We start from the raw sequence: 27502 nt of genomic DNA on the forward strand, positions 1-27502 counted from the left end.
AACAAATATAGAATCCAAGGGTAGGCTAAGTGATGCTGTGGTAAGTCACCAAATCTCATTAGCATAATTCCAACAAAGGTTTATTTCTTGCTCATAACAAGTCAGTGGCTGGTCCAGGTGACCATTCAAGGCAACTGTTCTAAGCCTTCCAAGATGCTTCCTCCATATAAACACATGCTTCCATCAGGAAAGAGTGGGCTGATGAATCCAACAGCAGCAGTTAAAAGTTCATACACATGTCACTTCTGCTTCCGATTTTATTGGCCTTAGCAGGTCACATGGTCGTGCCTAATTTCAATGAAGTGGAGAAATGTGAGTCTTGGTGATCCTAGTGGTAAAGGAGAAACCTATGTGACTACTGCAGTATTAAGGGCTATGAAAAGTATGTGTAAAGAGAGAGAGGAGTGTTAAGTATTTTTAAAAAGATAATAAAAGCAAAATAGACATGAGTTTTCATGTATATCTCTCATTGCTTAGAATTATAATAAAGAATGTACTTCAAAAAATTGGGTCGAGTTAATATTATTTGATAACTATTGTTAGAAATAGGTATTCAGATATAAGGAAAAACATTTAGGTCATTTCTGACTGGCTGATTTTTCGTAGATACTGAGATACTAAATCTACTTGAAGACAAGGGTGATAATTTTTATATTGGTATTCTTGGTTATTTAGGCACATAGTAGATGTTTAAGCAAAACTGTTGATTTAAATAATGTTCATTGTTTTAAATTATTCTTGCTTCTGTACAGGATTGTCTTGAAATACAGCCCATTATAATTTTGTCCTGAAGCTTGAAATTTTTTTCCAAGGCCAATTTTTATTGTCTTTATCTCCACTAAAATTTTACATTTAATTATCGTTCAGATTTGGACCACAAATGGTTGAATCACTAGTCGTCTCTTTCTTCTGGTTTGTTTCAAGTATGTTCTTAAAGAATGGATAAGTATTTGATAGGAGAAAAGATAATTGTATCACTTCTGTCGGAGTTTGTAATCTACCATCTTATCTTTTTTTTTTTTTAAACTTACTTTTATCTTTAATAGGCTGTTGGCATCTGTTGTGTTGGAAAGGGATTTCCCAAATTTGAATAAAGAGAGCAAGAAATACCAAGCTGTGCTTTTGTTTGTTTTAGTTTATTCAAGTTCATGAATGTCTTGTAGATAGGGTAGTGTATAGCTTTCAAAGGTAGTATAATAATAATGAAATAATTATTATTATTTGCTTATCTCTCTACTGTTCTTTTTTTCTGCTTTTGACTAAGTCTTTGTCATTTAAAAAAATAAGTCAGCCAAAGAGAGGAACCATTTATTCTTTGAGTGGATAGGTCAGAGCAACCAGAAGAGAGTCTCCCATCTCTACCCAATTGACCCTCGTTCCAGGACCATCATTTCTCTAACTCCAGATTGTATGTCTGAGATGTTGTCTCTATCCTATTAACCAAGAACTTGTCTTAAATGAGTGTCTCTCCAGTCTGTATTGTGAATCATGTGAATTTGTAAGAGTCCATGCTCTTTGATGTGGTTTACTGCTCTTGGATTTGTACAAAATTTGTTAGTTGGCAAATGGGACACAGCTGGCTTCTGATTTAGAGAGTGCCTTAAATTAGTTACCTCCTACCTTAACTCGATCATTTAAATGGAAAGCACTACTTCTCCAACAGAGCAGACATGATATAAAAACTATTTCTGACATGAGTATCTTGCTTCCCCGATTGCGATTGCTACTGGTGTCTCTAACGGAAAAAATAAAAAAATAAAACACAGGTTTTACAATTCTCACAAGTGGTAAACTGTCTTTGCGTTATTTAAGAAAAGCTTTAAATGTTCAGTGGATGTGCTTAGACTAATGATAGTTGATGCCCAGGACATAGCGATAATCCAATGAAATACAATAGCATTTTGGAAAGTGGCAATTTGTGTAGAAATTGCAGATATCATCAACACATGCTGGGAACTTTATGTGTAATAAGTGAGCTATAGCTTGGGCTGAGGAGTTACTTATTTAGGCCTTTCATTTGTAAGTAAGTCACCAATCCTTCCCCTCCAAGGCATAGGTAGGCCAGTTATTAATAAAAGAATACTGATATCCTTTGTTCATAGTGGTAAAATTGCCAGAAGCAATTGAGGATCCTGATCTTGTAAGTCTTAGTATTTGGAGGAACCTCATTAAGTCATTTGGAGGACAGCATTCGATAGTTGAAGATGACTAGCTTTACAATCCGAATATTTGGATAGAGTACTGACTGTACTATTAACTAATTTAGCTTTCTTCACTAAGTGCCCACTAAGACTTACGTGATCTGGCCCAGGGTATCTCTCCAGTCTTCTTTGATAATCTTTACTCCTTGCTTGCTCCATTTCAGCCTCTGTGCCATTTCTTACACATTTTAAAGACATGTTCTTGCTGCCAGGCTTTCTGTACTTACTGTTATCTCTGTCTGGAATGATCTTCCAGATGCAGGCTGACATTTATTGAGCAGATCCAGTATGTTTCAAGGTGTTACAAATGCATGGCATGTTAATCTGGGTGAATTCTCATGATAGCTGTATGAAGTGTGTGGTGTGACATTGAATGGATGAGAAAAGGAGGCAGAGTGATTCTGTCAGAGGCAGAACTGGAACCAAGGCAGTTTGGGTGGGAGCCCAGGCCCTCATAAAAAGGGCTCTCTTGGTACACAACACCCAGGGTGTGGTTCCCACCCTTCCTTTAACCTCAGAGCTCTTTCTTGGTGAGCATTTCCTGACTATCCTATTTAAATTTTTTTTATGATTATGTTTGTTTATTTTGAGAGAGAGAGAGAGAGAGAGAGAGAGAGAGAGAGAGAGAGACGGCAGGGGAGGGGCAAAAAGAGAGGGACACACAGAATCTGAAGCAGGCTCCAGGCTCTGAACTGTCAGCTAGAGCCCAACATGGGGCCCAAACCCACAAGTTGTGAGATCATGACCTGAGCTGAAGTCGGTCGCTCAACTGACTGGGCCACCCATGTGACCCCCGACTTTCCATTTAAAGAGGAATCCCTATAAAGGAAGAAAGGAAGGAAGGACGGATGGAAGGAAGGAAGGAAGGAAGGATCCCTGTGACTCTGTTTCTCTTTACTCAGCTCTATATTTCTCAACAGTACTGCATATTACCTGATTTATATTGCCTGTTTGCTTGCTTATCACTTTATCTCCCTCACTAGAATATATATTCTATGAGGGCTGGACATTGTTCTGATCTGTGTTATCACTCTATCCCCTGCATCTAGAAATTTACTGAAATGTACTGAAAGAAGTGTGTTAGTTGGGTTAGAGTTTTTATTGTATTTAAGATATCTTATTTTTCAAACATTTGCAGAGCACCCTTTTTGTGCTAGATTCCATGGCAGGTTTTGGAAATATGAAGGTGAATGAGATTGATGGGACCTTGTACTTTCCTGCTTTTCCTGAGGCTTTAAGGGCATCATAGAAGAAACAAACATGCAACTAACAGGCGGTTGCCAGGCTAAGCATTCTATTAGGGCAAATGTAAGGTGCAGTAGGGAAGTGAGGGTTCAGGTAAAGCTACTCTGAAGGGCTGATACGCATGCTGGGAGCTGAAGGATGGAGATGCAAGACCACCCTAGGGCAGAGCAGATAACAGAAGGCCCTGAGAGAGCACATTCTGGTTCAAAAGCAGTTCACTATGACTGTGAGGGGCAGAGCTGACTATCCGAGTCTGGAGAATAAAGTTGGGTTTTCAAGTGCCTTGAAAACTGTTCCAAGGAGTCAGGGCTTTGTTGTCTGAGCAATGAGATGTCCCTGAATGGTTTTTACATCAATGTAATTTTGATTTCGTATCTGATTTAGTTTATAGCCTTCGGCCAGGTAAGTTGGCAGTATTTCCACTTTCTGGATGGGATGAGTGAGGCCTGCATAACACATTTAAATGTTGGTGGAGTTGATTTAATTCTCTCAATGATAGTGCTATCAGGACTCCTAACATACCTTTCCACCCTCTCTCCTTTTTTTCTGGTTGTTGTTATTGGCAAAATTCAAACATAAAGCTGCCTACCATCCTTATCTTTCTCCAAGGAACGTCCATGTACTCACACAGCTTCCAATAACCAGACCCCTGAGTGGAAGCCAGTGACCTCAAGGGTGGCGGGACTTGTATGCGGATGGACACCATATTGTGCATTGGGCTAGAATTCTCTGTTCTTCACTAAGAAGCTGGATTTATACCAGGAACCTCTTATCTGAAAAGGCGACTCTGGACTGGGGAGAACAGAGCTGGTTTGACAAAGTAGAGAGGCTCTCAATATTGGTCTGCCCACGCTTTGGGCATGTGTGAGCACTCACAGCAAAACACAGCTGGCATGTCTAATTTTAGCCTTGTCTGCCTTGAAAAGAGACCCTTAAAGGAAATATATTTTCTCTGAAACAATTTGTATTATTAATGTAATAGCTGATAGACCTGTCAGAATACTGCTTATTATTGGTGGGGAAAAACTCTGCCAAGTAAGTATGATTTTTTTGTGTGTGTGTTGTTATCAGTAAAGTGATTAATGCATTCATGAATCAAAATAATTATAAAGAGATAGACAGTGAGAAAACCAGTGATTTTATTTATAAAGACACCCGTCAACCTAGTGGGATACCTCTTTTGATGCTTATAAAATGGATGTAAGACTGAGAGTGACCGTTTCTGCTCTAGTAAGTTGGTCACTGTGATCGAACAGTAGTCCCGGAGTAGACTCTACAATTTCTTCGCTACTTTTCATTCTCCATGTCCTCCAAGAAGAGTTTCTGAACCAGGTCTCAGATTCATCTGGCTTTATATGTTAACAGGTTTTGAAAGCATCTGAGACACCCTGTTTCCATTTTCACCAGCAAGGGTTGTCCCTCTGCCTTTATTTATTATTATTTTTTTCTTTCTCTTCCTTTCTCTCTTCGTCTTCCCTCCCGTGGTCTTCTGTGTTTTGTTTAGCAGGATAGCATACCTTGCAACTTGGCAAGAAAAAAAAGAAAAGAAGGCAGCTCTTGTGGGTGGGGGGGGGGGGGTAGATGAAGGGAAGGATAAGAAATAATCCACCGCCTGCATTTGAGTTCCCCGGGTTCAGTTCCAGCGGCAGCCAGCTGGCTGCAAAAATTGCTTTGCTATTCGAGATAGCCAGCAGAGGGAATCGGAACTTTGCTTGCAGCAGGGGTTGAAGCAGCCTTTTTTTTTTTTTTTTTTTTTTTTCTTGGAGGAAATACTGCAGCCTTCTGGACTGCGTACGCTGCTCCCTGGAGAGGCTCTCTCGGTTCCACCCACCGGCTGGAAGGAGGGGAAGTGAATGAAAGGACAGGACAAGCCCCGAACACCATGTCACTCTGGGAGGGAGACAGCAGCAACTAAGCTGTGCGAGGTTTTTTTTTTTTTTTTTTTTTTTTTCCTTTTTCTTTTTCCCTTTCTTTTTCTTTCTTTTTCTTTCTTTTTTCTGTTTCTTCTTTCTTTCTCTTTCTCTTTCTTTCTTTTTTTTTTCTTTTTCTTTAAGGTGGGGAAAGAGACAAACAGGAGACAGGAAGCTGATCTGCAAGGATTCGGAGTTGTGCTAAAAGGACTTTGATTTTTTTTTTCTCTCTCTCTCTTTACAAACGCTGGCAATTGACATCACTACAGACAGCCTGGTAGAGAACAAACTGCCTCATCCCAAGTGGACCCTGGCAGCTGGGGGAAGGAAGGCAAGATCTGGGGAGGCTGTGTCTGTTGGTCTTTTTTCCTACCGATACCCCTCCTTTTTTTTTTTTTTTTTTTTTTTTTTTGGTGTGTTTCTTTTTTAAATTCTTGCTGTGTTGGAACTAGCGAGTGGTGGAAGACGAGGGATTTCTGAAGCCTCATCAGTCATCGAGACTGTCAGGAATAGTGGTTTAAGAGGAAGCTCGGCCTGGGGCACTATACCCTGTCATCCAGTTCCCTGCCTCGGAGATAAAGATTCCAGCTACATGGGCAAACGCCTGGATCAGCCACAAATGTACCCCCAGTACACTTACTACTATCCTCACTATCTCCAAACCAAGGTATGGCTCGACCCACAGTCTGGCAATCAGTGTGGTATCCTTCTGCACTTGGGATGGGAAATAGACAGGCATGTGAATTATTATTTACCTCCCCTTCCCCATCACCTCTTCCTGCTTCTTTGAAATTAGTAACATACCAAGGGAGTTAATGAGGCAGAGGAGAATATAAGAAGAAAGCAAGCCCGGGATTGTGGCTTTCTCTTTTAGGAGAGATAATAGTTTCGCTCGTGTTCTTTTGTTGTTATTTGGCAACATGAAAATGTTCCTGATATCCGTAGTAAAGTCCTTTGCAGATGGACAGGGTTGTTAGAAAGGAGATCGTAACAGTGATTATCAGGCACAAGAATACAATTTCAGGGGCTTTTCTGGTGAGCTGTTCTTTGTTTGTGGCTCTAAAAGGGTTTTTCCCACTGGATAGGACACACCAGGGTGGGGGCAACTCAAACTTTTAATCGCTGAGTATAAAATGAAAGAAGGGTGTGGGAAGGTATAGTACAGCTGACTAAAGTCCTTTAGAGTTTGTTTGGGTGTGTTTTGTGTGTGTGTGTGTGTGTGTGTGTGTGTGTGTGTGTGGTGTGTTTTATTTGCCTTACATATTTTATTTTATATCGAGGATGAGCAAGATGCTAGAGACTGAATTTTGGAGCTTTACCATAGATGTTCTTTACTTTTAGAAGCTCTGTTTTTCTGTGCTGGCTGCCATCAGGAGGCCTGGGTCTTGAAACGGGATGCAATGTAACTGATGATAATTGGACGTGAATTGGTTAAATACTTGAATCTTTATATGTGTGCTCAAATGATCATTACGGGGCCAGTGGCAAGCCCACGTAACGAAGCAGTGGGCAGTGCCAGCCGTGAACTTTATCCTGCACTTCAGACATGAAAGACTCTCAGGTGTGAAATCACTGCTCCAATTTGTCAATTAAATTGGACTTGACTGGGGTGGGGGGGATGTTGGTGTAGTTACCACTTTGAACGCATGGGTTATATTTCTATATGGATGATATTATTTTGTATTGCATTAGCCAGACTCCGCTGTCTTCTTAATAAATAAATATGCCGAGAGTGAACAAGGCGTGCCTGAGTGATCTGTGCTGTCACTAGGACTCGATGATGTGATTAGTGTTTGGTAATTCATGCTGTAGTTAGCTCTTATTTATTCTGTCTCATCAAACAATGCCTATTTGTAAACCAGACCAGGCAGCAGACTTTCAGAATTACATTAAAAATTGTTGCTTTTTTCCTTTCTTTTTCAATCGCTCTATGACTCGCCCTGCCCCTCCAAGGTCGACTCACATTGCTTTTTGCCTTTGTGAGCATTTAGTTTGTGCTGCTGCTGCTGCTTAAATAGACCAGCCCTCCTGCTCCAGTGCCTTGAGATTTAACTCTTTGGGGGATTGGGTAGAGAATGCTGCCTGCCTTCTTTAAGGAAATGGCAAAGCAAGGACAAGTTAAAAAAAAAAAAAAAGGAAATTTATAGTCATTTCTCATCCCCCAAAGAAACAAAAACAACAAACTCAAGGGTTCCATGAAAAATATCGGACATTCCATCCCTTTTACTCATTTGGCTAAATTTTTCCAAATGTTTCAAAATTCATGCTTTCTTTTTGGGTCTTTTTTTTTTTTTTTTCTATGAAGTATATTCAGAAAAGAAACTTCAGATAAAAATGAATGGAATAATGAAATAATTGCTTTCCTGCTTGAGATTTCTTTTAACTTATTACCATCAGGAAATAATGTGCGTATTATATTAAGGACAGGATGCTAGATGAGCTACACTGATGGGAAGTGTGTGTGTGTGTGTGTGTGTGTGTGTGTGTGTGTGTGTGTGTGTGTGTTAGAGAGAAGGAGGGAGAGAAGGAGAGAGAGAGATTAGGATAAAGAGGAAAAGTGAAGTGACAGAAAAGAAGAGAGCCTAAAAAATACAGAGGGAATTAAAAACGATCTGTTTTGGGGTCCTATGTAGTTTAGTGTTGTGTAGACAGGCGGCATCTGGATCTTGTTACTTTCAAGCTAGTCAAAGCCATCAACTTCTGGAACATTTTTAAAGAAGCTAGATCCATTAGGTGACCTGAGCTGATATTTGGGTAATCAGATCAGGGTGGTAGGGAATATAAGATCAGCTCCTTTGGCTATCCTGGTAGTTCATATTGATTATTATGTTGTAAAATTTCGACAGTGCTGTGAAGTTGTCGAATGCTGTTACGGTGGCTCTGAAATGACAGACATTAATAACATTCCTGGAAGCTGAAGATGTGAAAACGTGCCCTGGTTTGAAACGTGGGCGCACAGGGGATGGGAAGAAGGGTCAATCATATTTTCAAATGTGGGGGCTTCCTGACAGCATGAACACTATGTAATAAAGTACCATCATGCCCCCGTGTAACATGAACACAACTAGGTTATTTCAGTATCATTTTTTTTGGCTTGTTTTATGCTTATATCTTAAAATTTAATCTATAATACGTTTGAAGGAAATGCATGCTGCTCATGTTTATTTGGTAAGCCCAGGTGGAATTCATAGATTCTACTGTCCTTCCAGCCTTGGGTTATAGTTATAATCCATTTTTGAAATCATAGCTGTTTAAAATGATGCTGGTATATAAAGAATACTCATGGTTGATAAGAATAGAATTCTGTGGTTGACAATAAAAGTCATGTTCTGGTGACATCATAATTTAAGCTGTTGTCTAAATTCAGGTGTTTTCAACTAATCAACAAAAGCTGTTTACTGACATTATTTTGGGTTGGAAAATCTTTATGGGATCGTTACAGAACTGAAAGGTTCACTATTTATTGTATTCATTCAGAAAGTGCAAAATACTGAACCTTTTCTTTTACTTCAATGTGTGTATTGGATACAACTGCTGTTTTATTATGATAAAACAAAATGAAAGTAGGATTTTTAAATAAATGGAAATGTTTCTGTTTCCTCAAATGCAATTAAAGTTTTAGAAAAACTTGGGACGCTTCCCTGCCTTCTCTGCTCCTCTTATTTCCGATCAAATTAGAACCAATCCATTAACTGTGTTGCTTAAAAATAAAATATAATAATAATAGTAAGACATTTATGCTTTTCTCCCTTTGAATAATTTTCTAAATGCTTAAAACAATAGATGAGAAAAATGTACCTGTAAGTTAAATGAAAACCAGTGGCTGACTGGTGGCTAGCGATGCCTTGCAGCAGTGTTGTTCCAGAATGCTTACTCTCCAAGACCTCACGTTCAAAGTTGTCATTTGTCAATTTTCTTTTGGCCATTTTTCTTTTCCTCTCGAAAGAACCAATTTCAAAAAGAAACGTTGGTTTTGGTTAAGCAGTAAAGAAGAAATCTTGGTGACATGTTGTAATATTTATATAAGAGACATAACTGGATTAAAAAAAATCTTCATCAAAACAAATTTGCTGTTTGAAGGCCACCCAGAATAATAAGCAGATTTTAGAGAACGGGGACCAAAAAAGGGTTCATGAGCTTAATGATAATGTCTATAATGATGTTTGACTGAGTTGTAACCTAATATTTCTCAGTAATTTTGTTCTAGCCCATTCAAAGTAGCTAACCTGTTGCTTTTGCATTGTGAGAGCCAGGGTGAATTTCAATCTGAATTTGAGGTACTTTGGGGCGGTTTCTTGGCAAAACAGCTTAGTCAAACTAGGAAAAGTAAAAAGAGTGAAACATGGTCACAGCCCGGCGAACTAATATTTTGCAGCTGAGAAATAGGTATTTCTCTCATAAATGATGCTTCGAAAACTTGGGTCATGCTTCCAAAACTTTAAACTTCGTCCAGGCACCCACAGCAAGCTTGTCCTTCCTTCTGTTTCCCTCCCCTGACCAGGTCACGACATTTCTATCAATCCAGGGCACAGTTTCTACTCGCGCTGCTTTTCCATCGGCCCACTGCTCTTCCTTCTTTGGCCGTCCACTCCCCCTGAAGATCTTACAGAAATGGGTTCAGACGGTGGGACCCTATAGGGTTTTTCTGGCTGGTGGTACTCAGATTGTATTCAGAGCATGGTGTGAAGTTGGGGTCAGGTGTAAGGAGTAATTCATCAACTGCACACCGATTTCAGGCTGAGTTTCTAACCATCTGCAGCCTGGACAGCTGCCCGTCTCTCAAAGTCTAGCTAGAGCCCAACTGATTGTGCCAGAGAAAGAGCAAACACTTGAAACACAAAGGACTAAGGAGGAGGTGAAGGAAGAGAGAGGCTCCTAGGGGCAAAGGATATTCTCAAAGATGTAAACGTACAAATCCTTCAAAAGCAAAACAGAACAACCCCTTAACATACTTCTTGCACATGAAAATGTAGAAAATCTTGCAGAGGGAGGGAATGAGTTTAGAATTTCCTTAGTACTTCCTGCCTCAGATTTGCATTGATAGCCAGAGTTGGTAACTTGCCAGTTTTAAAACAGCCTTGAAAACTCCCAAGTTCTGTTTTCCTTTGAAAGCCTGAAACATACAAAACTGGTTTTCTAAAAATCTTCCAGCAAGAGAATTTTTAGGTACAACTCCAAATATTTCTTTTGCTTCAAGGGGGGGGGGGTAAGGTGGTAATATGAAACTATGATAAATCTTGTCTCTCTTTAGAATGTATACAATTTTAATTGGTTTTAAGTAAGAGAAAAATAGTTATAGGGGGTCACTTTCCCTTTCTAGTTGTTTTGTTTTCTTTACCCCCCACCTTTTTATTATCATTGGGTTTGTCTTTTCTATAATATAGTCATTGTTTCACTAAGTTGAGTGCCTACTTAGATGGAGGAAATATGTAAAAAGTTCATGTGTTTTCTTTCTTCAGAATCATGCCAAATTCAAAGGAAACATGTAAATTTGTTCTAAGAGTATCTTTGTAATGCAGTTTGCTCTTGCTTTCTCTCAATAATAGAATTAAGGGGCGCCTGGGTGGCGCAGTCGGTTAAGCGTCCGACTTCAGCCAGGTCACGATCTCGCGGTCCGTGAGTTCGAGCCCCGCGTCGGGCTCTGGGCTGATGGCTCAGAGCCTGGAGCCTGTTTCCGATTCTGCGTCTCCCTCTCTCTCTGCCCCTCCCCCGTTCATGCTCTGTCTCTCTCTGTCCCCCCCCCCAAAAAAAAGTTGAAAAAAAAATAGAATTAAAACTCAACATTATTTCTATGAAGTAATTAAATCTATTAGAGGGTTGGAGGTAGGGGTGATTTGCAAGGAGGGAGGCAAAAGAAGGGAAGGAGGATGTAAGTTCGTCTCAGGTCTTTCTGGCTCCAGGAATTTTGGAAAGCTTCATTTTTTGCACTAATATGATTTTTACACAATCCTTTTTGACATTATCAGTCTTTTTGGCAGAGAGAGGGCTCCGTCACAATTATGCCCACGCCAAATTCTAAGAAAACCAGTCTTTTCCTTTAAGAGAAAATCTTTTTAGTGTCGGACTTCTTATTCAGAGCAAATGGTTGATGTTTATCCAAAATTGGCTTCGAGTACTACATTAAAATTGTGTTTTGTAACAGTCTCATAAGCCACAGCTGTATGTGATTAAATAGTGTAATATCAAAAGCATGTGAGAATAGACTTTTTTATGCTATAGCTTTTGCACAGCAAGAGAGCAGATGAAACTACAAGGGCAACAGTGTACTTGTGTGTCGTAATACCTGTGTCGAGGATACGCGATGCTGGTCTTTGCAGTAGTGGGAAAAATGCTAGAACTGCCTTGGACAGGATTGAAACATACACTTTCTGAAGATGGAGACAGACATATGATACCAGTTTTTAAATATAGACTGCCATTTAATTGGAAAACCCATATTTACTGAAGGGTCTGTAACCAGTGCCATTGGAAGGGGCATCATGACTCCCAAGGAGCACCGCATTCAAAGAGCCAAAGCGAAATTTCTCGTTTCTGTTTTGAAACCGTCAACTGTTTTTCTCCTGCTTTTTTTTGTTTTTATTTTTGTTTGTTTTTTGTTTTTTGTTTTTTGTTTTTTTGTTTTGTTTTTTGCTACTTTAATCTGTGGAACTATTGTAAGAAAATTTTCAGGCTGTTTATCCCTGAAGATGGGTAACAAGGACCAGTAACTTAGAAAGAGCAAAATATATAACAGTGTGATTCTTTTTTAAGATATTTGAAAATAGGATATTTGGTTTTCGATGCATATTGCTCTTCTGTGGCCTGTGTGAAAAAGAGCATAATTACACAAAGAGACACAACTTTTGGGTCTGTTTTTTATGGGATGTTTTATTTCAGAGTTTTTGGAAAAAAAACAAAAACAAAAACTATTCATGAAAATGATAATCGTGAGTTTATTAGAGTTGTAAATCTATAGGATACTAATACTAATAAAAGATTTATTAGTAAGTCATTGTTTTCAGGTCCTTGAAAAAGTGTATAGGGGTGCCCGTTTTTCAGATTTCAGACACTAGAAAGCAACTTGGAAAAGGAAAAAAAAAAAGAAGGGTTGAGAGAGGTAATTTGGATTCTGTTTGGTTTTGTTTTTCATGTTGATATATATAGGCCGAGAATTTGTTCACATTTTAAATGTTTGGTTTTTTTCCATATAGATTTATTGGTCAGGAAGTATATACCATGTGGAATCAGCTATACGGATAAAGTTTTGTAATTCAGAACATCGATGTCTAATGGGTAACAAATTTCAAGAATATGGATAATAAATGATAAGACATGGATTCTGGTTTTGTTTTGTTTTGGAGGGAGGGAATTCTCTGAATTGTGTGTCAACGAGTTGGTTTCTAGGTCAGGTTCTCTAAGATCTCTTCCAGGCTTAGCATTTGTGACTCTCACTTTTGAGATAAATGAGCCTGCTTTGATGCATTCGTGGTACTGGGAGATGACCTTGGTTTTGTGCCATTGGTGAGTTTTTGTTCAGCCCCCCATTGCTTTCTCCAGAGCAGATCAAATGCAGCTTTGCCGACTTTGGTGATTTGACGAATTTAACTGTCTGCATCCTTTGCCACATCTAAACCCAGTGCACCCAGAGAAACACATCCATCACCTGGGAGTGGGTGGAGAGCAATTCCCAGGGGTGGGACAGAATGACAGGCATCATTTTATCATGGCCGTTGCTGTCTTTGTTGTGGTGGTTAAAGTTTTCTCCTTTGGGTAAAATTAGAGCTTGTCCAAAGCCTTGATGGTGACAGTGTGATGCTTTACTTTTCCTCATTTAACTTCCTCTCTCCAGGTTGTATAAGAACTGAATGGTTAGGCATATGTTTGGCCTAACCAGTAGGGGTAATGAAGGCAGTAGGATTGCCTCATTAAAGTCCTGATACCCCTAGTTTTATGAATGAAACCAGGAGCTAGTGTCAATGTGGAAATGACAAATCGATAGATGAAACACTATTTTGACTGGAGTTTGCAAATCCTTCAAATCCCTGAATTTCTGAATAGTACCCTTTAAAGCATGGGAAATAAATACTATAGTAACTATAGCGTATGGTATTATACGAGGAAAGGAATAACATCTTCAGGACACAGAAGCAAGACCGTTATCCTTTCCTCTTTTTCTTGCCAGGTACCCTTCTTATTCTCAAAAAAGTCCCTGTTAGATGCATTCATGAAAGTTTGTAGAACCTTGAATTTTGTTTTTGTGAGTGATAAGCAAATAGAAAAAATAGACTTGAATGCATATATAGTCAAGGCAACCCTTATAATGTCCTGTCCTGTTGTGTGGAAAGTAAGGCACAATGGAAGAAACAAACAAATCTTACTATATTCTAAATATTAGTAGTAATGGTTTGGGGTACTGATTTTTAATTTGTTCCAGAATTAGCTTTCCTATCATTATCTTGTACTGTTAAGAAATTGTTGTACATCACACTTTTTATGCTAGATATGATCTTTTGGTTATTTCAGTCTTAGCTGATAGTTTTCAAGCTGAATATGGATCATGCATAGAATTTAAGGAGGATTTTTGAGAAGTCTTTCTATTTTTATCTCATGTACTGCTGTCTATTTATCTTAGTCATATTGCTGATTGATGATGATTTAATGAAAAGGAAAATGGAAAACAGAATGCTAACTATCTGGGTTTCTGGAACTGGTTAAGATACCTTGAAGGCTTTTCTTATGTATGTGAGTCATAGTTGAAACTATTATCAGTGTCTTGTAAACTCTCAGTTGCCCCTTTTAAAACTTACCACTCACACAAACTGGACAGTGGCACCCTGAATATCACTTATGCTAAGCTAACTTAACACTCAAGCAAATATACTTTTATACTCCCAAGTAATTTCGAGTAGATGAAGTATTTGAAGGATTGTGTACAACGCTTGGAATAAAATTTCAGAGATTGTTTTCTAGTGTATCATACAAAAAACCATACGATATACCTGTGATGTTTACTTTCTTCTCAGGAGATGAGAAAAACACAGTTTTTTGTTTGTTTGTTTGTTTGTTTGTTTGTTTTTTAACTTGGTGCTAGTCTCTTGAAGGGTTGTGACGGCTCCTGAATTATCCTTGGTCTTGGCTTTCAGCCCCTAGGCCTCTTGTCTGTTGCTGTCCGTGACAATTCAGACTTGAACCATTAGAAATTAAGATATTGTGTTTCAATTTAAGACAAGGAATTCTGAAAATAATAAAATTCTGATGTTCTTTTTAAAATTTATTCCAAAAGATTAACCACTGCCTTCAAACTTCCTTATTTATCTGTTAGGACAACTTGATTTCATCATAACAATAGCGAGTTTTCCCTTCCCGCCTTATTCTTGTTTTCGTGTTTAACTTCGTTAATAGGCTGGAAAAAGATAAAGGAAAAAAATCAGAAGGGATAGGCCAGTGACCATGGAAGAATTTCTCTCCAAGTTTAGTGGCTTCCTTTAACAATGGGAAAGGTGAAAGGTCATTTTAAAACTCTCATATTTTCTGGACAGTCCTAGAAGCCCCCATCTCACAAACTTAACAGACATATTAAAGGGCATTAATATTCCCCATCAAAATAGATTTCTTTTGTTTTTTGCAATAAAATAAAGAGTTTTTATAATTTTGCTGCCCAAACTCGAGTGCAAGTAAATAGATTTATCTCGCCTGCGAAATTGTGGCTGGCATCTGGCATACAGGAGTATGCATCTAACATGCAGATTTTTTTGAGTACAAAGATTATCAAAGGACTAAGTGGAACCATGAATAGAGTTGACAGTGACTTGTATTTTGTTGATATGTAAACAAATGTTTATTACTTTGGTTTCATAGTTTTCTTTTTAGTTTGGAGGTGATGCATTTTTTTCATCTTGTCAGTGTTTTTGTGGGTCCCTACAGTGGTCAGAAAGCCTGAAAAGCTGGCCATGTCTCTACCTATCGTGACCTTTTGGAATTTAAGATATCTCTGTATTTTAGTAATCCCAAATTTCCGGGGCGGGACACGTGGTAGAACAGCACAGTGTATCGGAAAATGTCATTAACATTCTTTGGCTAAAATATGTCAAAAGTAGACACATTGGATTGACCTTTGGCAGCAAGGACAGCCGAGAGTTCCAGATCTGGGTGCCAGGTTCACAGAATTTTTTTCATTGTGCAATTGGTGGAATTGTTTACCAATTGGAAAGAAATAGAGCTTGGATGTAACAGGTGTTTCCCTGGGCTTCCAGCTTAAGGGTACAGGCAGGAGGCAAATCAATGGCATAATATGTACTTTATGGCATAATCTTTCTAAATTCCTCTGTCTGGAAATTGGGTCATGGTTTTGCTGTGTGTATTAAAACTTCCACCTCCTCCTGTTTCTCAGGGTCCATAGTTGTTCTCTTGGTGTGCAAAGGTCCCTCTTAGCCCTATGGAATCCGTGTACTTTTTACAGAACATATGTATCTACATGTGTGCACCCTCCAACCAGATCTATCATTACGTGCACTGGTGTTGGGCACACTGAAGATACTTCAGCCCTGAGCCTCACGTGATAGCTGCCTTCATATTCATTCTTGTCCCAGTGATACAAGACAGTCAGGATCCCAGGCCCAGGGCATGATCATTTTCTCCCAACTTGAGAAGGATTCTTTTTTTCTTTCTCTAACTTCACACATACACTCGTACCTAAAAATTCATTCCCTTCCCCAATCTTCCAGGGAGAATTCTCATAATCACCTGATATTTGGATTCTCTACCTAATTACTCAATTTTTCTTCCCAGCTCTCTGGCTAGATCTCACTGAATTTCATTAGCAGATTCAAGGAATCAGTTTTGATTTAGCTCTCTCACCTATAACACACTCACACACTTCTGGAAACTTTAAGGATTATTTCAATGGTTCTGATTTTTCACTGAGGCTGAATGACCAGGGGGAATGTGGAGAGGCAAAGTGGTCTCAAGGTGACATATATGTGTTCTTTCCATATCTTTTTTTTCTTTTCTGCTAGTTGGTAGTAAAAAAGAGACAAGTCTCACTGAAGTACAGGTAACTGATAATTTCCATTTCTTTCAAAAGAACTCTGTCTTCCCATGATCTGAGGTATATTGATAATATATTATACAAGTTAGATACCCACCCTCTTTTTCCTGTTATTTTTTTTAAAAATTTTTTTTCAACGTTTATTAATTTTTTTTGGGACAGAGAGAGACAGAGCATGAACGGGGGAGGGACAGAGAGAGAGGGAGACACAGAATCGGAAACAGGCTCCAGGCTCCGAGCCATCAGCCCAGAGCCTGGCGCGGGGCTCAAACTCATGGACCGCGAGATCGTGACCTGGCTGAAGTCAGACGCTTAACCGACTGCGCCACCCAGGTGCCCCTTTCCTGTTATTTTTGATAGCATCTTTAGAAATCTTATTGATCAATTGATTCTAATTTTCCCCCCAAATAATTTCTTAATAATTGTTGATACTGTGGGATTTCTAATGATCTTCAAAGCTTTCAGTGATAAGGCTGTCAATAGTATGGTGGAAAAAAAATGGCAGTTCTGAGATTTTAATTTAACTAGTGATTTATGAGAGGCCCCAAGAAAGAGAAAACAAAGAAAAGAAGAAACAGAAATTAGGAAGGCTAAGATCTTATTCTACGTTTCAAATTTCTGGAATTTGACCATATGTTTTCCTTTCCAAAGGCAAACAATAAGAACTCTTTGGCAAGGAAAATACAGTTTACAAATCAAAGAACCATCGTTAGGGAAAACTGTAATGTGAAGATAGAACTTGATATGGAAGAGTCATATAGTTGAGGCTTTTGGTGTCTTGTAGAAAAAAAAATCAATGCTTATGAGGGCAAACTTAGTGCTTTGTTTGGGTTTTGCATGTTGAGGCATTCAGTAACCTCCAAGCACTTGCTTTATTTGTTCTGACTTCCCATCACTAGTTCTCAGAACCTGGATAAAAGCTTTATTAATGTTTTTGATTGGAAACAGGAGTATTTTTCAGAAAGTCTTTGGAGTCAAAATTTAACACATATTTAGGCATTTCTATATATAAAATGTTCCTCTGACATCCATCCATACTTGAAAATACAATCATGAGTGAAGCTCCTAATATACATTGTTCAGTGTGGAAAGGATCTGGCTTTGAGAGGAGGAGAAACAGCATAAATGGTAAAACCAGAAAACTTGTATTGGCATGAGGACCACACAGTGCAAAGTACTCACCAGACAGGAGTGCTGTTTGTGGGCCATGAATGACCCAGAGATCCACAGAGGAGTTGAACTGAGAATGTATATGCAATGCTCTCAGCACATGCATATGTTAGAATCCTGGGTCCTGGTGAAAAGAGAGTCTGGGTTTCAACATGGTCACTGAGGGGTTTAGGGCAATCGAGGTCCAAGAAAGATTAGCTATTCTTATTACTCATAGGCCATCTTTTCTGCCAAGTTCATTTGCCTCACATTCCCATCCCTGTTCCATTTAGGATGGCTGTCTGACGTGACCTTGCTTGCACGTTAAGTTGTCTACGTTTCCCTGCCTTTCCCAGACTGTCCCTCCTGGGGAACTAATTCTTTTATTTCTGTACCACAGCTTCTTTCCCACTTGCCCATTCCTGCTCAGTTTCCTCCTCCTATCTCAGGTTTTCAGCTATGAATTTATTTCCCTTCTTAGCCTCCTTGCCTTTAGCTGCTAAACTTCTATATCCTCCTTCCTGTTCACTTAGCTTCCTGTCCCTCTTACCGTTTTTAGTTCTTGATTCCCCCCACCTCATTTCTTTGCAAGGTAGAATGGGAATGGGTTTTGACTTTCTTCCTTCTGTGCTTGGTCATAAATTTATTTTTGGCGTTTTGAATACACCTGTACTCCTCATATCTGTGTCAGGATTAGTCTTGAACCCCTGTGGACTAGGGCCATGGGGTCTTAATTTGTGAGTGTCCTGCAGTGGCCAATAGAATGCCACTGAGTGCATAATGCAGTGCAGACTGAGTTCATAATGAAAGGTTTTCAGAATGTGTTAATCTATGTCTCGTGAATTAGTCCATTGCTGAAAACCAGAGTTGCTCTTTATCTCAGTGATGCTTTGTGTCAAAGGCATTTTGTGTATCAGAAGTAAGTCTTGTTAAAGCATCTTTCTTGACATATACAAATTGATGCAATCTCTCCCTGCCTCACCTGCCTCACCCCCACCCCACGAAACAAGTGGGCCACCAGGCTAGGCACCCTAGGACTGTTGGCTGGAGTTGGTTTACATTTATAGCTCATGGGACACACTATGATAGCAGAGGTGAGCTAAGCCAGAAACTGCAATAGAAAAAGAAAAGAAGAAAAAAGGAAAGGAGAAGGGAGGGGGGAGAAGAAGGAGAAAGAAAGAAAGAAAGAAAGAAAGAAAGAAAGAAAGAAAGAAAGAAAGAAAGAAAGAAAGAAAGAGAAAGAAAGAAGGGAGGGGGGAGAAGAAGAATTAAAAAAAAAAAAAAAAGCACAGGAAAACTGCCACAGCGTGCATTCCAAGATGCTGGCAAGAGCATCTGAGTATGTGCCAATGCAGGGAGGGGCCGAGTGGATTTCAAAGGCAGTCTGAGTAGCTAGTATTTGGAACTTGGGGATGAGAGTAAGCAAGTAGGTCAGGACTAAATGGTAGTGATGGTGGTTTGGAGGGAGTAAGAGAGGCCATTCCTGAGCAGTTGCCAAAAATATCAGCTTGTGTATGCGGCTTCCTCTCTTGGGTTGGCAGAAAGTTGGACATATGAGGAGGTGAACTTAGCTCAAGGGGATAGGAGATGGATGGAGTGTTATGCCCTTCTCCTTCTTTGTCCGCTTTACTATTCAGGGGATCTTGAGTCTATTAGCCATACATCATCTATCCATGCCACATAATGGTCCACAACAATGCTGACATGGATTTTTTTTCACTCAAAACTTGAAAAGACCACTTTGAAGATCAGACAAGAATGCCAAAATTCCTACTTTGAAAAGAGGACTCTATATACCTTCCCTGTACAATTAACTAAGGAGGCATAAAGATATATCTAAAGTAATGATAGATGATATAAGATAGGATTTTGGTGAAGACTTCAAAGCCTTTCTCACCAAGGAATGTATGAGAACAGTAACCTAGTTGTGGTTAAGGGAACAAACTGTGTTTTTGGTTTGGACGCCTCTTGATTTTTCCTAGTTGCCCTGATTCTCTTCTGTTTGTTATGTGCTTTTTTTTCTTTTTTCTTGCGTCAATCTTCTTATTACCATTTTTGCAAAATATAGTTTCTATGTATGTAATTCCTCCACACCTGGTAAATTTTTCTCTTGCAAGGTAATCCTACTCATTTCATCTAATGAAACCATTCAAAATGTCAAATGAATGTTAGTAATCTCTTTCAGCACAACACATCATTCTGTCAGAACTCTCAGACATAACCAATATTGATAAGAAAATCACACGGGTCCTTCTATGGCATTCTTTATGTCCATGCAAACATACAATCATATCTGTGATACATGAGATGATACCTACCAGGTTATTTTACTTCTTTTCTGAATGAATTGCATACTTTGTGACATATTCACTGAGCCATTAGACATACATCTTTTTTTTTTTTTGCACCACATATTATGCATGCGATACTCATTGATGGGCATGATTTTTTTTTTTTGCCACTGTTTTGTCATTATGAAGAATGCTATAGTATATGTACAAGGTACTCATTTGAATTTTGAAGATGGAATCATTGATCTTCTGAAGCAGGTTTGCTTCCCTTTGAACACTCCCTTTCAACACTAAAAAAATGTCTTGATGAGTTTCCTCTTACACAAGGATTACCCTCTCTGCTTGGATTCCTAAACCAAAGACCCTGCATTCTGCAAGACCAGCCTGCCCCTTTGTGTTTTGGTGATAAGGGTTATAATCTCCTTTTGGTGGGAAGACGGTCTTCCTGACTGAGGTCTGAGCTGGAAGGGAATGTCTCACTGTTCGGCAGAAGCAGAAATGTCTTATTTTCCTTGTGACACCGGAATTGGGATCCCAACAGGTGCCTGGGATCAGCAGGGCTACCATTTCAGTTCTTCTCAGCCATTGTCTTTTTTGTGGGCTGTGCTTGTGTTTCAGGCTAATTTTCTTTGCCGTCTCATATTCTAAGTTGAAGGAACAACTGCAGACAACAACAGCTTTAAGCAGCCCAAATCTTCCTATTTGATTGGAATCCCACTGAGGCATTTTTGTCCTAGAGTAAATATTTTGCCCAAGGGTTTGGGCATCAGGATTTTTCTTTTTGCATTATTATCTTGGGAACACTGCAAACTGTATTTTGTGATAGCCCTTATGTGTTGGACTTGTTTGGTGCTACTTGACCATAGGGGAAATGTCATGGTACGTTAATTGAGCTGGAAAAAGTGACTGTGGAAAATCTAATCAATCTAGGTGAAATCTGATTTTATTTTATTTTCCCCTGTACTTGTCCTGTTTCTTACTTCCAGTATCAATTTTAATTAAAGTCAAAATATGGCAAAAGAAAGAATAAAACAAAAGTTCACCTATAGGAGATGCTATACTGGACTTATCTCGAAATACTTACTGACCAAAATCTGTCTAGAAGTCAGTAGACCATACAGCTTCACCATTTGTGTTTTCCACCAGCAAAGTTAGATCAAGGGCACATATTTCTAATACTTAATTCTTTTCCACATACTCACATTTCATAGAACTAAGTACACCTTTCAGAGTTTGATGGCCAAGTTTCATGTACTTCTTTGGAAACTTGGAGTTTTCCTAAACATGAAAAAAGTCATGCTAGGATGACTTTTTTCTTTTACTTTGATGTATGCGAGGTGGGATAGGTAGCTTATGGTTCAGTATGCCAGAGCCAATTTAGCATTTTCCCATTTTACAAATAGAATTCTCACCATTTTTCACCAGGCTTGAAAATCAACAGTGTACCATACTCCATATAGATTTGGTGCAAGTAGAGCATTTTTAAAAAGTCTAGAAAAAGAATTTAATGATCAGAAATGACAGCAGCACTTTGGTCAGGTGAAAAGACTAAGTTCTGGAAGGCCAGTGCTTTTATTCTCGAACTTGTTTTAATGCCATTTCCCCAGGGTTTCCTTACCTTTTCACATTTCAGTTTCCTGCCATTTCTTCCCATCACAGGAATATTTAGTTATTTGATAAGATGTCTTGACGATCAATATTAGACTACTAGTAATGTGTTTCAGTGTTCTGGAAAGAATGCCAATATATTAACGTATTATGAAGATGGTAAAATATAAATAAGAACCATTAACGCCAAGCGATTGTTATTAGTGATAATGGTAAGGAGAGGGTGACTGAAAGGCCCGGAATTGACTTGATGCATGAGGATAATGGAGGACGAATCCTTGCGATAGCTCAGATCAATGCTATTCATTGAAACATTTCTTTGCACTTCCATTGTGTTTCTCTGGCATCCATCTCTGCAATCAGCTGGATTGAAATCATGTAGAGAGCTCCGCTTCCAATATTTCTCAGACTTCTTACATGAACTTTTCTTTTTTTATTGTCGTTTTATTTTGGAAAGCAATGCAAGCCTGTCTCGGCGCTCTGTAGAAAACTCACCCCGCAGTCTGAGATGAATCTATTGGGGAATTGTCTGGTTTTTACATTGCTGTATTTCACAATACTTGCACTTTCCTCATTTAAGTTCCCAGGGTGCCTTTTGTCCCCTAAAGTAACTAAATTAGAGGAGGGAATGGGGTGTTATTTTCTGACAGCCAGCTTTTATAGTGTCAGCTCTTGCTTCCCTAGAGCTAAGCCTCATGTTTAAAAATGCTTTCGGTGAGGTCAGCACTGGTTCTGGGTGTGGTATTGGGTTTTATCTAGATAATTTTCAAGAGTATTCATTGGGGAATGGAAGGACTGAGTTTTGTTTTACTTTCTCGAGCCGACATTGAATTTTCAAATATCTTTCAAACTTGTTCACGTGTTGCATTACTAACCTTAAAGATTACCCCTGTGTTAATCTCCTTCTAACTCCAATGGCCACGCTTACCATGCTCTTCATGCTCAAAAACCAAGGGCCATCTCAAAGGTCTTCAAGCTCTGTGACCCTCGATCCTTGTTTGGCATACAGTAAGTGCTTAATAAGTAATATCAATTAACTACATGGAAGTCGCTGCTCCATTTCCTAAACTCTAATAACACTGATAGACACTCTCTGGAGCTTAAACCATTTTTTTCTTGCCTTCAGTATATCTCACTAGCTACCAGAGAAAATAATTCTGGTAGGACCTTTCTGGTCCTACCACAATGATTTTCACATAGTCAGTGCTACTCGATATTTACTGAGGAAAGAACAGATGGCTTCACTCTCTAAACATCCTTTAACTGATTTTATCATTTTCAGGAAAGTATAATGAAACCTACTCCATACTTATCTATGTTTCTCTTACAGTTTTCTTTTTTTACTTTTTAATTTCAAAATAACATTTCACTTTCAGTTCCAAAGGCACTGACATAAAACTAGGGAAAAAATATAAAAGTGAAATTCTCCTCAAGGTGTTTGACTTTTTTTTTTTTTCTGTAAAGTATTTGCTTGCTTCTTACTTATTCACATGTTTACTTTCATGTCAACATTGACTTAGGCAAAAAACCAGAGTATATTTGTACATTTGAGTACAAATGTAACTGAGTACATTTGCTTTCTCCTATACCTTTGTGTATTTTCCGTCTGAAGGAGTTTTGTAAAAGAGGGAAATAAGATTTTTCAGTGTGCGTTGTTGAATGACAATATCTTGCAGTCCAGTTCTGTGTTCATTTGTTTCAGATCCTAGAGTTATTAAGAAGGGATTTGGAACTTGGAATTTCAGAATGGGAAATAAAATATATCAATGCATCATGTTCATGGAGCTATTTCTTGGGTTGGCCCTGTATAGGGTGGTCTGGACAAGACAGAACGAGGTTATAATGTTATTCTTGCTCTTCAGAAGTTAATTTATTTGAGGAAACAGAGGAGACACATGGCACAGAGGGAAAAATTAAATGCTAAATTGTGTGACATTGACTCACAGTGAAAAGAAAAGATGAGAGCTGTCTGGGCAGGAAGAGCCATGAAGGAAGAAGAGAGTCTTGGGTCAGTCTTGAAGTAGACAAAGGAATTGGACGTATGGCCTATTGGTTAAAGTTGGGGAAGGATGGGAGGGATTCCTGCTAGAATAAGGTAGGAACGTAACACAGGCATGCTGTTGGAATTAAGGGGAGACAGGATAGTGGGCAGACACACTTAGCTGGAACAGAGAGTTTGAGAGGAAACAGTTAAGATAGCCAGAGTATATAGCCTTACAGAAAGGCCTTAAGAGGTCAGGAAAGAAAAAAAGGGAATAATTATTTAATCATTGTACAGGGAGTGGTTTCATACACTTCATTCCAAAGGCATAAACCTTAAGTGAAAATAATGACAGATTGGAACTTCGTTTTTGTTTTTAGGAGATTCCTGCATTTTGACTAGAGAAGTATTTACACATTTTCAACGAGAAAAACCCTACCATAATGTACAATAATGAGCAAATAAATACTCTTGTAGAAAAAGGTTTGCTGCATTATATTGCAAAGGTTTGATTCTCTAAATATAAAATATGCTCCTACTACTTACTGAATAAGAAAAAAAAAGGAAAGGACTCCCATAATAAAAGGGATAAAAATTCGTAAGTGAAGAAATAGAACTAGCTATCAAACATTCAAAAGTATGTCACTAATGATCAAAGATATGAGGGTTAAAATTACAGTGAGATATTATTTTCACCAGCTAGATTTTTTAAAAGTTAAATATATTCTAACAACCAGGGTAGATAGAGGTATAGGGAGGCAGCCATTCCCACACACTGTCATAATTAGGGAAATAGTAACAGATAAGGAGAGTTTAGGCCTCAGTTTGGCATAATGGATCAAAGGCCTTAAATATGTACATGCCCTATTATACAGCAAGTCTAATTACAGAAATGCCTGCTCAAAGTATATATGCACAAAGGTGCTTATTACAGGGCTGCTTTTAATAGAGAAGATTGTAAGCAATCTAAATGTCCATCAATAGGGAGTGCATTCCATAAATGGTGTTATGTATTTACAAAGAACCACTATGCAGCCATGGAATCAATGAATATAGATATATTGACTAGAGGAAATGACATATTGTTAGGTTTTAAAAACTATAAAAGTGTTATAATATGGTTCCAAACCTATCTTTAAAATCTGTGTGTACATATGTGTACATGTGTAGGTTTGTGTCTGTGTTTATTTGTTCCTAGAAACAACAAAGGAAAGGGTTTTTCTGGATTTTTAGAGTTATAAGCATTTTTATTAAAAAATTTTTTTTATAAAGGTAGTTCTGTATTTTTTAAAGTGTTTATTTATTTTTGAGAGAGAGACAGAACATGAGTTGGGTGGGGGCGGGGGGGCAGAGAGAAAGGGAGACACAGAATCTGAAGCAGGCTCCAGGCTCTGAGCTGTCAGCATGGAGCCCAGCGTGGGGCTTGAACCCATGAACCATGAGATCATGACCTCAGCCAAAGGCAGACGCTTAATCAACTGAGCCACCCAGGTTAGAAGCATTTTTAAATGCTTTTGAATATGAACCGATGATCATTGCAAGTGATTAACACTAGAAATTCAGTTGTTTCCAAGAAGTAATAATAATGTATTAAGAGGAAACCAAGCCAACAAGTAAGGAGCTTGATGCAGTTAGTAGAAGAAAGCCACGGAAAACTGTTTAATTGAGAGGGAACTAACGTAAAGGAGCTGGGAATGCTTTGAATTGATTACTAGTATTTTGCAAGATGCCGTGCAGCAGGAAGGTTACATTTAGGAAGTTGAGCTAACCCAGAGTGGGCATAGACAGGAAAGCAGAGAACAATAGGGACCAGAGAAAGGCCAGTGTGGTGTAGATGGCATTAAGACCGGAGAAAGGTGTCTGAGAATCCTCTGAAGATAATGATGAAAATCTTGTTTCAAATATGATACCTTTGAGGTGACAGTGGGACACCCCTATGACAAGGAGAAAGAAGTAAAGCAAGATGTGAATCCTATGGCAAACACATTTAAGTGTCATCTACATGAAGGTGACATTTGGAGTGGTTAAGTGTGGATGAGGTCCCCCAGAGTGAGGACAAAGCATCATTGTGGAGGGGGATGACAGAGAGAGAGCTGCGTTCTCCCATCCTGTCTGTGCCCTGTGTTTCCTACTTACGGTTTAAGACCATCTTCGGCATGATGGGGCTCTTTCAAGTGTGAAGAAAAGAATTAGTTGCTAGCAAGAGTATTTGACTGGCAAAGCTCAGAGTTTATAGTACTGGGCTCACAGAAACTTAACCTATCTTGAGGTCTGAAGTTGTCTTTTCCAGGTGTCATTTTATCCTTTCATGTAATTTCCCTGTGCCACACACTTCCTGTTTTGTCCCAGTGACCCTTTTGTGTGGTCCCATTTTTGCAAAGATTTACTTAGAAAGAGTGAGACTGTTGGATATGTTTCATTTGTTTCTGTGCTTGTTTCTACGATTGATTTCCATTTATGTATGTATGTATGTATGTATGTATGTTTATTTGTTTGACCAATTGATTATTTAATATGGGGTTTCTTCCCTGAGCTGTATTTTAGGGCGCTGGTTCTCAAACGTTAGCATGTGTAAGAATCCTCTGGAGGACTTGTTAAGACACTGATTTATGTTGTCTTCTTTTGTTTGTTTGGTTTTTGTTTGTATTGTTTTGAGGTTCTGACTCAATAGGTTTGGGGTGGGGCCCAAGAAATATTTCTTATGATCTCCACAGGAATACTGATACGACCCATCTGCAAAGCACAGGTTAAATAATACTGTTCTAGGAAACGTGACTTTAAGGCCGTTTTCATTTTCCATGAGGCTCTTTACACAAAGACGCATCCAACTACATCACCAAGTACTCCATTGAAATTTAGTGATGGTGGCTTTTTTGATTATTGCTGTCTACTACATAGCCATTTATCTAGATTTTAATTTGCGTGTAATTTAAATAATTAAATTTGTTTTTGTGGCTTACCTCTCTTGAGACTGGTGTCGGACTTTCATGATAGTGGTGGGAAAAGACTTCAAGGGGAACAGAGTGTGTTGTCCCCGGATCGTGGCAAAAAGAGAAATTAGCTTGCCTTAGGAGACTGAAAATTCACTGATTTTAACGGTACATGCTGAAAAACAATATATTCCATGAGTATATGAATAGCTAGTTTAATTGGTGATTTTTCAAGTGCTCTAAAGAAAGAATGTGTAAAATAAAAGAAAGAAAAAGGAAGGAAGAAAGGAAGGAAAGAGAGAAAAGAAGTATCAGATGTGAGCTCCCCTGTCCAAGGAAGAGGAACTTTGAATCCTGAAAAACAAACTTGGTTGCCAGTAGACAAGGGATCTCTTGCTACGTGATTGGGATTCTTCATCATACCTCATGCTGGTCTGGAGACTCCTTTTTTCTGTCCATTCCCCCCCCCCCTTTTTTAATTGGCATTTTTATTAGCAAATTTCTTGTATTTTTATTTCTGCAAAATATGAACATGTTAATCATAAGACTATCTGTTGTCTATTGATAAATTAGCCTTCTCGTGTATCCTTATGTGGGTTGGTTAGGTAGAGTCTCTTTCCAGGATACTGGTCATGTCCCTGTGTGCTGAGAAAGCCCAGTTCTTGAATCTGCAGAGCTGGGGGAACAACACGGACCACCATAAACCCACCAAGACAGTCAAATGGTGGGTCCTGTAAACAGCCAATGTCCCTGCCTAAATGGAGACACATCTGCTTTTCTGAGCATTTTACCTGCTGTTCATTTGCTCATTCACTAGGAAACAGAACTAGAGAATTGTATAGAACCGAAAGGAACTTTGAAGTCATCAGGGCCAGACCTTTCATTGTGAAGTTGAGGCCATAACCTTCCATTGGAATCAGACTGTCTCTTGAACCTGGCAATTGACATGATTCAAAAGGCTAGGTTCACTGTTCAGAAATATTTCACAGCCTGGTGGGGTGTTTCTCCTTTGTGATCTTAGTCTGAAGTGTGGTGCTTGCCCTTGGGTTCAGGTGCTAATGTTAGAGTGAGGATCCATCAAGCCTTAACCTCTAGGACCCTTTCTTAGTTCAATTTAAGAAATGTATATCTGCATTATAAAACCTGTCTGTTTTGCTTAAC

At 38.8% G+C, this 27502-nt stretch overlaps 1 protein-coding gene across 13 annotated transcripts in view; it reads left to right on the top strand.

Moving 5' to 3' along the window:
* The window catches only part of RBMS3 (RNA binding motif single stranded interacting protein 3), a 1326374-nt gene that overhangs the window by 605949 nt on the left and 692923 nt on the right, over positions 1 to 27502 (top strand). The window contains exon 1 of one of the 13 annotated variants that reach the window (XM_045036416.1): positions 5370 to 6023. The exons of the other annotated variants lie outside the window; for them this stretch is intronic. Within the exon in view, the coding sequence (XP_044892351.1) occupies positions 5949 to 6023 (75 nt within the window). The 5' untranslated portion in view covers positions 5370 to 5948. Of the gene's footprint in view, positions 1 to 5369; positions 6024 to 27502 lie in introns of those variants that run through there. 13 annotated transcript variants of the gene reach the window in all.

Source organism: Felis catus, chromosome C2 (genome assembly GCF_018350175.1).
Source record: "Felis catus isolate Fca126 chromosome C2, F.catus_Fca126_mat1.0, whole genome shotgun sequence".
NCBI lineage: Eukaryota > Metazoa > Chordata > Mammalia > Carnivora > Felidae > Felis > Felis catus.